The following is a 14,966-nucleotide window of genomic DNA, read 5'->3' as shown; positions in this document are numbered from 1 at the left end:
AATTGCGACGGGAGCACTGAGTAAGCCAAGGCCGAGGGTGCCACACTGCGGTGAGGAATATGAGACCCAGGGGCCAAGGGAGGTCCAGGTGTTTGGAGACGGCCCTTGCTGTTGCTTTTTTTCTGGAGTTAAGATGAAGATCTGGGACATCAGGAGGATGAACGGTTTTGAGGGAGGGAGGGCCTGGTGTCCAGGCTCCTAGACACGGAGTCAGGGGCTCAGGTTCCCTGAAGAAGTAGACGTGGGGATGGTTCCAGTTTTCAGCCTTAGAATTTTGCTTACCTTCCTCTGCCTCCCTCTCCTTTCAGTGTTCAGTGCTTCCTGTATACGTTTTTATTTTCTTCTTTCCCTGGCAGGACCTTGGGCAGGCTGTCCTCTCTGAGCTTAGTTTTCCCTTAGCTCTGAAACTGGGTGCTTTCCTCCTCACAGCATTTTCATGGGGGGCTTGAGAGAGTGTAGAAACATTTGGCATAATAGCTCAGTAAGTTAGCGTTCTCCTTTTGTTCTGTCTTACGGCTCAGTGCACACTGTATTTTATTTAGCCCTTTGGAAACTGACTCCTACACACTTCAAAACATTTTTATTTTTAATTTTATTAAGAGTATTTTTTAGAGCAGTTTTAGGTTCAGGGCAAAGTTGACGGGAAGATACAGAGATTTCCCATATACCCCCTGCCCTCCCACCCCCACCGCCTCCCCATTATCAACATCCCCCACCGGAGTGGCGCATTTGTTACAGTTGGTGAAGTTACACTGACACATCATAGTCAGCTAAACCCATAGTTTACTTTAGGGTTTGTGTATTTGTTTTTAGTGGAGGTAGTGGGGATTGAACCCAGGACCTCCTGCATGCTAAACACACACTACCATTGAGCTCTACCCTCCCTGCTAGGGTTCACTTAGACTTGTTCATTTCATGGGGTTTGGACAAATATATAATGACATGTATCCATCATTATGGTATCACAAGGATATTTTCACTGCCCTTAGAAGTGCTGCATGCTCCACCTGTTCATTCTTCCCATCCCACAACCCTCAAGCAAGTCTTTTTATTGTCTAAAATTTTGCCTTTTCCAGAATGTCATGTAGTATCGTTAGAATCATACACTATGTAGCCTTTTCACGTTGGCTTATTTTACTTAGTAATCTGCGTTTGAAGTTCTTCCATGTCTTTTCATGGCTTGATAGCTCATTTCTTTTTATTGCTGAATAATATTCTGTTGTCTGGATGTACCACAGTTTGTTTATCCATTCACTTACTGAAAGATGTCTCAGTTGCCTCCAGGGTTTGGCAGTTATGAACAAAGTTGCTGTAAACATCTATGTATAGGTTTTTTGTGTGGACATATGTTTTTCAACTCCTTTGGGTAAATACCAAGGAGTGTGGTTGCTGGATTCAGTGTAAGGGTCTGCCTACTCCCAGCTTCCCTGTCTTCAGCGACTTTTGGAGGTGTTCTTGGTGACCCCGCCTCTTGGAGCCATGACATTTCGTCCTGTAGTTCCCTCTGGAAGATGTGCCTTTCATTCAAGGTCTGATTTAGAGCCCCTGCTTCTAAGAAACTTCCTTTGCTTTCTTGCACCAAAAATGCTCATTTGCACCATCATGCTGACAGCATCACACGTATTTATCATAGCCTCTCCTGTCAGTTGTCACGTGGGGGTCTGCCCTGGCAGCTTCAGGGTTATGTGTACCCTTGAATGATGCGTATGAAATGCCATTTTCTCGTGCACTCTTCGGATAGAGCGTCTCAGCGATTTAATGGGTGCAACTGTGTCCCAGGAAAGATGAATGGCCGATCCACGCACCAGAATTTTGAGTTCTTCAAGGGTGGGGGCTGTCACTTGGGTTTTTTGTGTTCTGTGCACATTGTAGGCACATCGTGGATGTTTGTTCAATTCCCAAGCTTTCTAAGACCCACACCTTCCCTCAGCTCACGCAGTGTGGGAAGGTAGCAGTAGTCCAGTGAGCTGGCTTGTATTTTGTGGATTGAAATTCAGCTAATTCACATCTTCCCTCTTGCATCTGAGTTGCTGGTGTCTTCGCAGCTCTCAGTACCAGGACAGTGTGTTCTTTGTGTTTCGGACAAGACTGTCTGAGGCTGTAAAAGTAATGACAGGTGAGACCATTTAGTGATGCATCCTTTAGACTTGACTGTTGGGCTCATAGGGGTGTAAATACCATGAGCCTTGGCTTGTAAAGGTTTCACTTTTGTAGATTTTGGAACTCCCCTGTTAAAGATTGTTTTCATAGCAGCTCTTGGTGAAGTTGAAGTACATTTCCGTTTTGCTAATGGGAACCTTTTTCTTAAACTACTGCCTTTTCATTCTCTACTTATCAGATTGTGCTGTGTTCAACAGAACATATGGTCCTGTACTGGGCAGACGAACTCATTGCTGGGTTGCTGTTTGATTTTAGGTATTCAAAACCTTTGACCACATGGCCCGTCAGGATGATGAGAAGAGGAGAAAAGAGCTGGAGGAGAAAATCAGGAGAAAAGAAGAAGAGGAGGCCGTGGCGGTGGCAGCTGCCACAGCTGAGCAGGAGCCGGTCCCGGCCCCGGTTCAGGAGGTGGAGATCAACTCCGCTGCAGACACGGGCGGGCCGCAGGAGCCTCCAGGCCCATGGGGCTCTGCGCAGGAGGAAGCCCGCGGTGCAGAGGAGGCCGAGCCACCAGGAGCAGATGCTGGTGCTGCTGAAGCCCCGAGGGAAGCGCCAGCTCTTCCCAAGTAAGAATTTCTACTTTGCAGCTTCTTTCTTGCCTGACATCTGGTGGTTGGGTTTGTCCATGAGTGGTCCTCACTTGGGAGCGCACTGACTCTATCCCAGCACTCCTGTAGCACTTCCTGTTTGCAGACGCCCTTGCAGTACTTTGGGAGGTCGGTTGGCTTCAGCCTTCCTTTTTCTCTCTGCGAGGTCAGGTAATACTCTGTCCACGGTCATTCAGCCAGTAAAGCGCTGAAGCCAGAGTTAGGGCCCTGGGCTCATGGGGCTCTGCTTTCTCCTGAGACCACCTGTCTGTGTGCAGGCTTCACCTCGGGGTCCTGACTCTGTTCTTTCCCTGCTGGGGCAGCGGCGCTCGGTCCCTTGGTCTATTGTGCACCTGAAGAGGTTGTCTGGATAGGGGACTGTGGACCCAGAGTCTCCTGAGAGCCTGCCACTTAGTCAGTGTGTTACCTTGGGCAAGCAGTGTCACCCTTCCCGGGCTCAGTTTTCTTGTAATGCGAAGGTGGTAACAGCAGCGGCGTCCTTGGAGGCTACTGATTGATTATCGAATGAGCCAGGGGTCACGCAGCTCATGAGTGGCAGTGCTTGAGTCGAACCCTGTGTCATCCTTGTCCTCATTCCTCAGGAGTTACGCTTCCTGGTGCTGCTCTGCCTGCTCCCAGGCGAGGAGAGCTGCTGCCTTCCTGTGTGTGAGCCGTGGCGCCATCTGAGGGGCAGGGCTGTGTGCCTGGCCGGCGCTGGCTTCAGGCAGATCTGCTGTCTCCTCTCTCTGATGGGCCCGTTCCCTGCCCTCTTCTGCGTCACCTCTCCCCCCTTGTCCCCTTGTCTGCCTGAGCCTCCTTTCTGTTCTTCCCTTGCCTCATGCTCTCCCTCTGACCTGTTTTGGAAGCTCTTTGAATGTAATTCCTAGTTAAATTGAAGGAAAGTGAACTCAGAGTGACATAAAATGCAGAGTAGGGGAAAGTAAATTTTCTGAAGATGGGTTGGGGCAAGACTGCGGAGTCTTGAAGTCCAAGCTCGACTGTGTGGAGGGCGGGTGCCCCGACCCCGCCACGTTGTTCAAGGAAGGGGGTTAACCGCATATGCAGAGGAAGAGCCTGGAAGGAACCGCATTATTAACAGTGGTTATCCCAGAGTGGCGGAATTGTGCTTTTCATTGTCATCATTGCCCCTTAGTATATTTCCTAATTTTTCTACAAGGAGCATATATTTTGTTTTACTAACTTTTTTGCATTTTTTTTCTTTTTTTAATTGAAGTATAGTTGATTTACAGTGTTCTGTTAGTTTCTGGTTAGTATAGCATGGTGATTTGGTTATACATATATATGTTCTTTTTCATATTCTTTTTCATTATAGATTATGACAAGCGATTGAATATAGTTTAATTTTTTGTGTGTTCATTCTGTAATTTCTAAAAACTTTATTAAAACAGGGGATTTGTTTTTGATCCCTGAGTCATAGATTAGAATAGCTGCCTTGTTGTCTGTGTAAGAGACCCCGTTTTCTATTCTTGGACCAGTGAGTTGTGTTCTGGGTTAGCATCAACATTAGTTTTGCTAACCTGGTGTAAGTATAGACTGAAGACTTGGATGGGTTCCAGGAAACCTTAGGCTGGTGCTGCAGGATCAACGCTTCCAAGAACTGAACCTTCTCGGCCTTCAGATACTTAACTGGTTTTCCATGAACAAAACAGGAAGTTGTGACCCAGATCTGTTTAGTTCCATCTGAAATGCAGTGCCTTCATGGTACCCCAGGTCCCTCCAGTCAGTGCTCAAAATCGTTCATCCTGTAAACTGTAGCTCTGTGGTTCTGTTAATTAAATAACTTGAGATAATTATTCTTTAGGTGACCACACAGAAACATTTTTTGCACGTGCAAAAATCAGTTTCCTAGAATCCAGTCTGAGATGGTTAATTTCTGATACTCCTGCTTGCTACCCGTTTGCTGGTGGTTCTGCCCAGTATTAGGTAGTGGTGATGGCTACCTTCTCTCATCCTACAGGCAAGTTACATGCCTGTTTAATTTAAACACATTCAACATAGGCACTGGGAAAAAAACGAAACAAGATAATACACACTTATGCATATATTTTACACATGTATTCTTGTTGTAAGTTATTCCTTGTATACAGTTCAGTATTTTTTTTTATCTGAAGTGTAGTTTGTGTAACAATATAATTCACTCTTTTAGGAATAGTCTATGACTTTGACAAGTGCAGTCTTGTAAGCGCTATCAGAGTCAAGACAGCAAGCTCCTTCAGCCCAGTTTCCACATGCTGCTTTTTTTTTTAATATTATTTTTTATTGAAGTATAGTTAGTTTACAATATGTCAGTTTCTGGTGTACAGTACAAAGTTTCAGTCATCCGTATACATACATATATTCCTTTTCATATTCTTTTTCATTATAGATTACTATAAGATACTGAATATAGTTCTCTGTACTATATAGTAGAAACTTGATGTTTATCTATTCTATATATAGTGGATAGAATCTGCAAATCTCAAAATTCCGAATTTATCCCTTCCCACCCCCTTTCCCCTGCGGTAACCATACGTTTGTTTTCCATGTCTGTGAGTCTGTTTCTGTTTTGTAAATAAGTTAATTTGGTGTCTTTTTTTTTAGATTCCAGATATAAGTGATATCATATGGTATTTTTCTTTCTCTTTCTGGCTTACTTCACTTAGGATATCAAAACATATGTTTTTTTTTTTTTTTTTATGAGGGGTGTTAATTAGATTTATTCATTTATTTCTATTTGGAGAAGGTACTGGGGATTGAACCTGGGACCTCGTGCAGGTCAAGCATGTGCTCCACCACTTGAGCTATACCCTCCCCTCCACAACTTCTTTATCCAGTCATCTGTCCATGGACATTTAGGTTGTTTCCATGTCTTGACTATTGTAAACCCCACTTGCCTTTTTGGAGTCAACTCCCTGTCTCCAACCTAGGCCCTGCCAACCACAAGTTGAAGTTTTTGCAGTGTACATTTTCATCTATACATAAAATGACAAATTTTTTACACAGAAAGCCACATGCCCCCACCCCAGTGCTTAAAGTGCCAAGGTTTAGTCCTTAGAGGAGAGAGAGAATTTGGGCACACAAAAATTTCCCTGTTCATACAAGATAGCTTTGAGAATATGCCTACCTTCTGTGAAGACACCTGACAGTTTATGAGTTGTCCGTAGTAAAGATACTGTAAAACGTGCTGCCTGGAGTCCCAGTGTTTATATTGTACTTGACCTGTCGACCTGTGCCCAGAGGACTTCTGGGGTGCTGGGCATCTTTCGAAAATGCTGACATTACTAGTGCCTTGGAAGGAGAAGGGAATGCAAAACCAACAGCAGCAAGGATCTGGTCCCTAAGTCAGTCACCTCAGAGCTGCCGGGGGGGCTTTGCCTCTTGGCTTCCATCTCTGGATCTGGTCCCGTTTGTGGCCAGAAGTCCTGCAGTTCCCCTCTGAATCGGCAGGTGTCGCTGTAGGCAACATAGTGATACTGCATTTGCTGGTACTAGGATGCTGGCAAAAATGTACAAATGGCTGTGCCACCTCTGGCTTTTGCATTTATTAATCACAAACAGAATTCTTTAAAAAGGAAGAAAAAAGAAAGAAAATAGCACTGAAAGTAAATTACAGTTGATCCTTGAACAACACAGCCTCGGCCTTCGCAGATCCATGTATACATGGGTTTTTTCAGTAGTAAATGCTGCAGTACTGCACTGTCTGGTTGGCTGCATCTGTGGCTGTGGAACCGTGGATGTGGAGGAAGCACGTACAGGGAAGGTGACTGTAAGCTGTAGGTGGGTTGTGGGCTATGTGGAGAGTCAGGGCCCCTGGCCCCCGAGGTTCAAGGGTCAGCTGTTTTCCCTGGACACTGTGTCTCCACCTGGGAGCTCTGCCTGGATGAGGGACAGGGCACTCCTGTGCTGTCAGTGTTGCATGGTGTCACACGCCCTGAGTCTACCCCCGAGCCATCCCTCCCTCCTGCACAGGGAAGCAGCCAGCAGAGCTGTGTGAGAAGGGGTGTCCTGGAACTACTTGATGTGTAGACCTGTCTGGGGAAAGCCTGGTAGGACAAGGTGTGTTAGAACGCTGCTCGGTGCTTTGTCTCGTTTCGGGTGGCATGGCCTTTGTGTCCAGCTGTTACAAGGATCCAGCGGCTTCTTGGGAAGGGATGGCATAGTTTGGAAGAGAAGTTTCAGTCTTCCTAATAGTATCCTCAGTAGGTACTTTGTCTTCATCACACTTGTTCCTGATTCGTCCACCCCAAGTGCAGCACTGTTCATGTTCTCCGTGCTCTTGTCCATGCAGCAGGCCTTCCAGCTCTGTTGTCCCTCTGCTGTCCCCTACAGGTAACTGTGTCCTCTGAGCATGTGTTTGATCTCACCATCTGTTTATGGCTGGTGGTTCCCACATCTTTCACTGTTGGGGCGGAGACTTCCTCAGCCCCTCTCAGCTCCTAGCTCTGTGTAAGGTGAGCATCCGATGCATGTTGAGTTTGTTCTTTAGCGCCTCTCCTTGGGTTCTGCCTACCCACCTCTCGTGACATCGGTGCCCTGGATGTCCCTTAGATGGGCTGTCCTGAGAGCAGGAAGGTGCTGCTCTGCCAGGGCGTCCGCTCTGCGTGCAGTCACACTGCCTGAGAGCTGGCGTCCTGGGTTTGTCTCTGAACGGGTCCCTCCTTTGTTGGTCCCGGCTTTTTCAGGTGCCCATTGCAGGAGGCCTTTTGGTAGAGTCACGTGGACATGCCAGAATGCACCCCACATACCCACCCTATCGGCTTATGGTGAAGATTGGCTGAGGTCAGTGTGTAAGACCTGCGAGCGGGATTCCTGGCACATAGTGAGCCCCCAAGTAGGTACAAGCTGCTGTTATCAGTATTGCGTTTCTTTACTTAAACTGTTTTTCTTCCTAATTATGCTCAATGTAGAATATTTGGAAAATAAATATAAGGGTGTATAAAGAGCGGGAAACATCCTACCACTCCCTATTAATTTTCTAGGATATTTCTGCAGTTTTTTCCATGCATATAAATGTGTGTGCATCCGTGTGTTTGAACACACACACACACACACACACACACACACACACACAGTATGTTTATAAAGTTGCCTTGCACCATGGCTTCTGTTTTCCTGAGCATTTCCTGCACCCCTTTGGCTGATTTTGATTTCATGTTGTACGCTGTTCAGTGTTGGGTGCCTGAAGAGGTTCTTGTGCTCACGTGAGGGTGTTGGCTGTAATCACGCGCTCAGAGAAGAGTAAACAGAGGGCCAGGGGTGTCTGCCGTCTTTCCCCTTAGATGCAGTGCTCTCAGACTCCACCTGAGGCTGCACCTGGGCCTCAGGGGCATCTGGTGGAGTAGCTGCGCTCACCCAAGATTTACCCTGAAACTGCCCTTTCTCCAAGGAGCCTCAGTCAGGCACAAGAGGCCTCCAAAGGATTTGACTTACATCACAAGTGGAAAACCGGATATAGGTTGTTAGAAGTATTGTTTTTTCCCCTCTAGAAACACTGCATTTCTGTTTTCATTTTGCAGTTCACTTATAGCCTGTAGGCTTCGTTTGTAGACATGGTCGTCTTGAATAGCTTACAGCAGTGACTTACATTGAGTTTGTTGGATACTGAAGCCGAATCAGAGGAATGGCCTGGCTGATGTCCTAGCCAGTGAGAGCGGGCATGTGTGTGAGGGGAGAAGAGGCGAGTGAGACTCCCTCAGGGAGCTCTTCCCCCGGGAAATGTGTCCTTCAAGATGCAGGAGCCCGATCTGCTTCCTTTTTACAGATGGAGGAGTGGAGATTACAGTGGTGGAGTGCTTTGCTTAAAATCGTACGGTTAGAAGGAGGGGCCAGAGTTACAGGGATGGAAGCAGTACTCAGTGTGCCTAGAGGCCCGGACTTGAATATGTTCGCTTTACTGTGTTAAGAAAAAAACCAAAAAACCAAACTGTTCCCAGAACTAACAGATTCTTTTCAAAACTAAAACAACCAGCTTCTGTTTGAATATTTTTCTGTGACACTAAAGAAGTATAACTTTTTATGCTAGCTTGTTTTTTTTTTCCTGTTGAAAGGAAGGTATATGCACCTCCTGAAAAATGTATGAGGTCAAATTTAAATATAAAGGAGAGCAGACAGAAGAATGCATTGCATCCGCATGTATGTATTCACTTTCTGCTCCAGCACCACCCGACCTTTTCTCTTCCCCCTGTTATTTAGAAGCAAATTTTACTGCATCATTTCATCTGTGAATACTTTCAGCCAGTGTTTAAACTTCCAGTTTTCTCAAAATGTCCTAATTTTAAAAACTCATGTTTGTTTAAATGTGTAAGTAAGGCTCCAGCCGCACATCGCCTGTAGCTAAATCCCTGTTTCTTTCGCTTTTATTTTCTTGCAATTTGCTGAAAAAGATCAGACTGTTGGTATGTTGAGTTTCCTGCTCTCTGATTGTTATGTGGTGGAGTAAAAATTGGCAGTTACATTTAGGGTAAACATTTTTGAAAGTTATAGGAGCGTGTCATGAAAAGGAGTTCTCCCTAAAGGCAACTGTTGTCCGTACTTTTGTAAAATTTTTGTTTTATAAAATTTTTATTTTTCATGTTCATTTATATATATTTCCCTGTTATATACCATACACTGTGTTTGTGAACTTTTTGCTACATCCCTGAGCAGCTGACAAGGCCCCAGTCTTCTGTTGCCAGGTGTCCTTTTCCCAGTGTGCATAGATTGTCCCTGGCCCCACAGCCCTGTGGGTCCGGTCTGTGTGTGTGTTTTCTGTGTTGCAGTTAAGGAACTGGCCCAGGCCTGTTTTGGAGATGAGTAGCAGAACCTGGATTTGCCTTTGCGAGATCCACGTGGTGCCCCCAACCCCCCACCCCTCCATCCCCACCCTTGTGGCTGTTCTTGCAATCGTGGAGCTTTAAAATGCTGATTCCTGGGCTCAGCTGGGTGCGACCACGTGTCAGGATTTTCAGAAGCATTCCAGGTGACTCTGTTCCCAAGAGTCAGCCTCGGCCGTAGTCTTTCTCTTGACTACCTCAAAATATTCCACCCTGTCGATGTAGTGTCATTATTTAGTGAGTCTCCACAGGGAGTGTAATTAGGTTGTTTCCAATCTACTGCCGTCACAAATGATGCTGGAGTGAATGTGCTGTGCGTGTTTCTTGGAACACGTTTATGAGTATCTCTTGGATGAATTCCCAGAACAGGAATTACTGGGTCAAAGGGTATGAAGTGTGTAATTTTGATGGATGTTGCTAAAGCAGCCCCAGAGAGATTGTTTGTTTTCTCACTGCCAGGCTGTCTGACGGTGGGTACCTGACCCGCCCCAGGTGCCAGCCTGCAGCCTGACCACATTTCTTGGCTACTCTTTGCTTCATTGGTTTTATTTGAAATGCCACTCACTGTGGCATATATTGGGTTCTGATTGGCTTTGCATATATTTCTGTGTTTTCTCCTTTTCTGTTCCATTTATTCATAGATACTAAACCATTTGTTCAATTTGTTTGCTGGTAGCAAGCTATTTTATTTACCATAGTTTCATTATGATACCGTTCAATTTTTGATGGGACTAGGATATCATCCCCTGCCCCCAAATATTTCTGAAAAATTTTTCCATATGAAAATTCTGTTGAAATTTTCATTGGGAGTACATTAAATTCATGTTTTGGATTAGAAAAGACATCATTACCTTATTGAGTCTTTCTGTGAGAGAACAGGGTACATTTGAAGTCTTTCATGTTTTTCTGTTGAATTTTAATATTTTTATTCAATAGGTTCTGTACACCAATACTAGTTTGTAATAGTTGATTTCCTTGGATTTTCAAGGTATATGGACTATTTAGTATTTACTGTAGAATATTAGTAACAAATACAGTTAATAATAAATTCTATACCTTTTTTAATATTTAGGATTTTAAATGTAGCTTCATTTTATTCCCCAACAAAATTTGTTGCCCTGAGCAATTGGAAGGATGGAGCGGACATTAGCTGCAGAGGGAAGGTCGCTGGGTGGTGGCTGGTTCTGAGGGTGACAGGTTTGGCTTTGGCTTCAGTGGTCTGAGAAGCCGTGAGCTGTGTATGTGGAGTCCCGAGAAGGCAGCTGATGTGAGGGTCAGGAACTCAGGCAGTGGGACAGGAGGTGGGAATTTGAAAAGCATTGGCATTAAATTCATTTAAAGCCACAGACTGGATGAGATCCCTGAGACGGTGAGTGTAGATGGAAAAGAGGTCCAAGGATTGAGGACTGGGGTGTTGTTCATGAAATGAGGGGGCATCTGCCTAGGGGGCCAGGAGAGGGAAGTGTGTGAGTGAGGGGTGCAGGCCAGAGTGAGGCAGCCAGGACCGTCCTGTCATCAGGGAGGGTGGGAGGCCAGTTGTGACACACACTGCACCATCACATGTCACGTGTGCTGCTGCTACACCCTGCAGCTTGCTCCCTGCAGCTGTCCAGCCCTGAAATCCTCAGCATGCTCTCGATGGTCTTTGTCACCCCTTTCCTTCAAGATGCACACCTGACCTCTCCCCTGCTCTCTGTTTCTCTGTGGTTGGCCCACCTTGTGGCAGGCGCTTCTCTGGCCTCTGGCTCAGACACTTGTCTCTGGCCCCTGGGTTGCGGCTTGTACGTGTGTCCCTGTGTAAATGGTCTCTTTTGTGTCTCTAGCCCTCCCTGCTAGTTCTCTTACCACAGAAATCAGGAGGAGGACAGTTGACAGAAAGCCGTGGAGGGACAGAGCCCAGCTTTTCTGTGACTGTGTGCACCTTGGCTCTGTTTATCTTGTCCACTGTGTTTCCAGGGCCTGGAATGTCCCTGGCACATAGTTGGCACTTAGTAACCAGCTGAATAAATGAATGATTCAAATTAAGAGTCATGTTCAAAAATGATAGACCTTTGAATTTGAACGTATCTAATGAATTCCATTATCCAGTAACATTCAGTTTTTCTTGAATTTTCATGGAGTGAGGGCTTTCCCGTTGTGTGTGTTCTGTCCATCCCTGTCTTCTTTTATGGCAACTCAGCGTTCTGTAAACTCCCTAGTCAAGTCCTGCGTGGTCATAGAGCCTCTGCCATTTCCCTGTCTCTGTGCTGAGAGACCAGTCACTCAGCTTCCCTGGTGGCAAAGGACCCCCGCGAGGAACAGAGCCCAGGACTGTGAGTCAGGAGCCTCGGTCTGAGCAGCCTCTGGGCTCTGTGGGTTATACTGCATGGGAGCTGGAGCAGTCCTGAGTTTTTCAGTTCTTTTTCTTAAACCAGGGAACGTACCTTTCTGCGGGTCAGCGGAATCCTTCTGGGAAGGCCGCTGTGTACGACAGGTGGAGGCCAAGCAATGGGGTGATGTGGGGCTGGGGTGCACTGGTGGCTTTATCTCCAAGTTTGCTTTGAGAACCCCTGGAATAGGTCACCTTGGACTGCTCAGCTCTGAATCCTGTATGTCTGGTTGGTTGTAAGCTGAGGAATCAGTTACGGAGAGAAGCCTGGGTTCTGAGTATCTGTCGAGGGTCAGGTCTGTGGCTTCGATGAGGTGATGGAACAGGGCTGATCCTTTCTTAGCTGAGCAAGAGCCAGCATGTACTCTCTTATGGAACTATCAGTGTCTGTTTATTTTGTGGTCTTTAAAGAAAACTTTCATTTTTAGGTAATTAAGATCTGCCCAAAAAAAAGGTTGCAAAAATCATACGAAGGATCTCGTACATCCTCCTCCTAGCATGCCCAGATCGATGTGCCCTGTGTAACCAGGGGCTGCTGTGAGCTCATCTGAAGACCTTGTTCCAGTTTCACCCATTGTTCCAGCAGTGTCCTTTCTCCCCGACCACGGTTCCATCCATTGTCAACACTGCATTAGGGGCACGTCTCCTCAGTCTCCTCTGCCTGGCACAGTTTCTTAATCTTGTCTCTCATGACCTTGACACTTTTAAAAAGAATACTCCTGACTCCTTTTCTTTTCTTGGTAGGCCGTCTCTCCACGTGATTTTGTCTGATGTTTCCTTGTGACCAGTTAGGGCAATGGCTGTCTTGCTTCTCTGCAGTTACTGGTTTCCCCTTTGTAATTAATAAATGTCTTGCCGGGAGATACTTTGAGACTCTGTAAATACCTTGTTTCTCCTCATACTTGGCCCACTAATCTTAGCAACCATTGATTATTCTCTCCTGAAACAATTACTACTGTGGTGTCTGCCAGATTGCGATTTTCTGTTTGTATCCTTCTTTCTACATTTATTATTTGGGATTATAACTGTCAGGGATGGCTTTTCTATCTCCTCCATCACTCATTCATTCGAGCTCTTGTTTGTGTGTGTCAGTGTGTCCTTATGGATGTTTACTCCTCTGTTGTGACCTCGCTGTCCTTGTTCTGTTGCTCAAGGTGCCCTATGCGTGGGCTTGTCTATTTGACACGTTTGCATCATCTTCTGAGCATTTCTCCACGTTCTTTGCACCGCAAGACATTTCAGGTCATCTCGCCATAAAGTCGACTTTTTCTCCAAGCGGCCGTGGCTTTTGACTGGAAAATGATCTGAAATCAAGGATCTGCGTGCTGGGTGTGCTGTTGCTACTGGTGTCCTGGCTTCTAGGCCTGTTTTATGCCTGTTTCCTGGTTTCTTTACTCTCTGAAACCATTGTGCCCAAATTTTCACTTCTAGTTTTTTCTCCCCTTTTGAAAAATTAATGGTAGGGATTAAGAGTATGAATCTTGGAGTCAAAAACCCTGCATTCAAATGCCAGCTCTGACATTGCTAAGCTGTCTGTCCTTCAGGCCTTAGTTTTCTCATCTGTAAAGTAGGGGTGAAGATTCTTAGCTTAAAGGGTAGTTGTGAGGGTTACATGAGACAATAAAATGAGAGTGTCCGGTGCAGGCTGAGTGCCTAGTTTGTTCTTTCATTCAGCAAGTATTTATGGAATGCATACATGTGTAGGTTTGTTTCAGGGTCTGGGACAGGTGGGGTTCAAGAGTGTCAGCCCAGCGGGGTCTCTGGCCGGCTGGTGCAGGGGCAGCGCCTCTGATCCTCCTGGTTTGCGAGCTGCTCTGCAGCTGGAGGGAGGTGGGGAGAAAGGAGTGGGCGCTCTGCTGTCCCCAATTAAATGAGCAGTCCTGGTTCTGTCAGTACATTATGCTTCCGACAGCGAGCCCCACGCTGATCTGTGGGTGGCATTGTCATGTGTGGAGTTGGAAGGAACTTCTCCTTCTGGCGTAACCTTTCTGCCTTTATTGGCCGATTCTTCCGTGGGGTGGGGTGTGGCTCACTGTAAGAGCAGCCTGGGGGCTGGTGGTAGGAGGGGGCCAGTCAGAAGGAAACCAGCCAGCACCCCTCAGGTTTCCACAGTGGTGGCCATGAGCCCTCGGATGCTTAGACAGAATCTTCTCTGCAGGGGAATTGGCAGGAGGGGAAGAAAAACAGTCTGGGCTGGTCCCCCCACGAAGCCCTGTGCCTCGGGCAGCCATCCTGCCCCCGCCAGTGTCCCCGAGCAGGCAGGCAGGCAGGCTCCCCAAGAGCTTTCTGTTCTGCTGCTGCTGGAGCGTCGCAGTAAGTGGGTAGGTAGGACTAGCTGTGACCTAAAAACACTCGAGCATTTTCTGGGCGTCCCTGGGGAAAGCTGAATAAAGTAGGAGGAATGTCATTTCAGATGCTCATGTTCTCCCAGGAGAACAAACTTCCAGGTCTTTTCTTTCCGCTTGTTTCTAAAGGCTGTGCTGCTGACTCCATGACCCTGGTGCCCGCAGGTTGACCCTCTGACCTTGGTACCTACAGGATAGTCCCATGAGCCCAGTACCTATGGGCCGACCGCATGGTGCTGACGCGCCTGGCAGGAATGGGTGCTGTGCCAATGGGTGTAGTGATGACTGGTTTCCTAACTTGATTTGTGTGACCGCCCACCCCTGCCCACTCTGTTGGGTCCTAAATGAGAGAACAGAAAGAAGTGTGTTCTCCATCCCAAGAGAAACAAGTCCCAAACTCTAAAAACAACAAAAGCAGCAGAACCCACGTAAGTACCTCCCAGAGCTCAGAGTCAGGAAGGAGGGGGATGGTTGCCCACATAGCGAGGGTCACGGATGTGGGGTGTGGTCCCTGTCCTCCGTCAGGTTGGCAGTGCCCTCTTTGTGACACGGAGCAGATCTCACTGTGAACAGCAGTTCTCAGGTTTGGGCTGAAATCTGTTTGATGAGAAGGATGCTGGGGAGAGCTCTGCCAAGGATGGCCCTGGGGACTGGAGTCTCAGTTGGTCTGGTTGACAGTTGAGTTGGCTGAGGG

The 14,966-nt window shown here is 46.7% G+C and overlaps 2 protein-coding genes across 3 annotated transcripts in view; one reads left to right on the top strand and one right to left on the bottom strand.

Moving 5' to 3' along the window:
- OGDH (oxoglutarate dehydrogenase) overlaps positions 1-14,966 on the bottom strand; it is a 349,298-nt gene that overhangs the window by 151,315 nt on the left and 183,017 nt on the right. The window lies entirely within an intron of this gene.
- NUDCD3 (NudC domain containing 3) overlaps positions 1-14,966 on the top strand; it is an 87,165-nt gene that overhangs the window by 3,255 nt on the left and 68,944 nt on the right. For both annotated transcript variants that reach the window (XM_074367726.1, XM_074367725.1), the window contains exon 2: positions 2,416-2,726. In XM_074367726.1, coding sequence (XP_074223827.1) covers positions 2,416-2,726 — 311 coding nt within the window. The remainder of the gene's footprint in view (positions 1-2,415; positions 2,727-14,966) is intronic.

This window comes from Camelus bactrianus, chromosome 7 (genome assembly GCF_048773025.1).
Source record: "Camelus bactrianus isolate YW-2024 breed Bactrian camel chromosome 7, ASM4877302v1, whole genome shotgun sequence".
NCBI classification, from domain to species: Eukaryota; Metazoa; Chordata; class Mammalia; order Artiodactyla; family Camelidae; genus Camelus; species Camelus bactrianus.
Note: the sequence above shows the minus strand (reverse complement) of the source record. Positions and strands in the feature narration are given on the sequence as shown.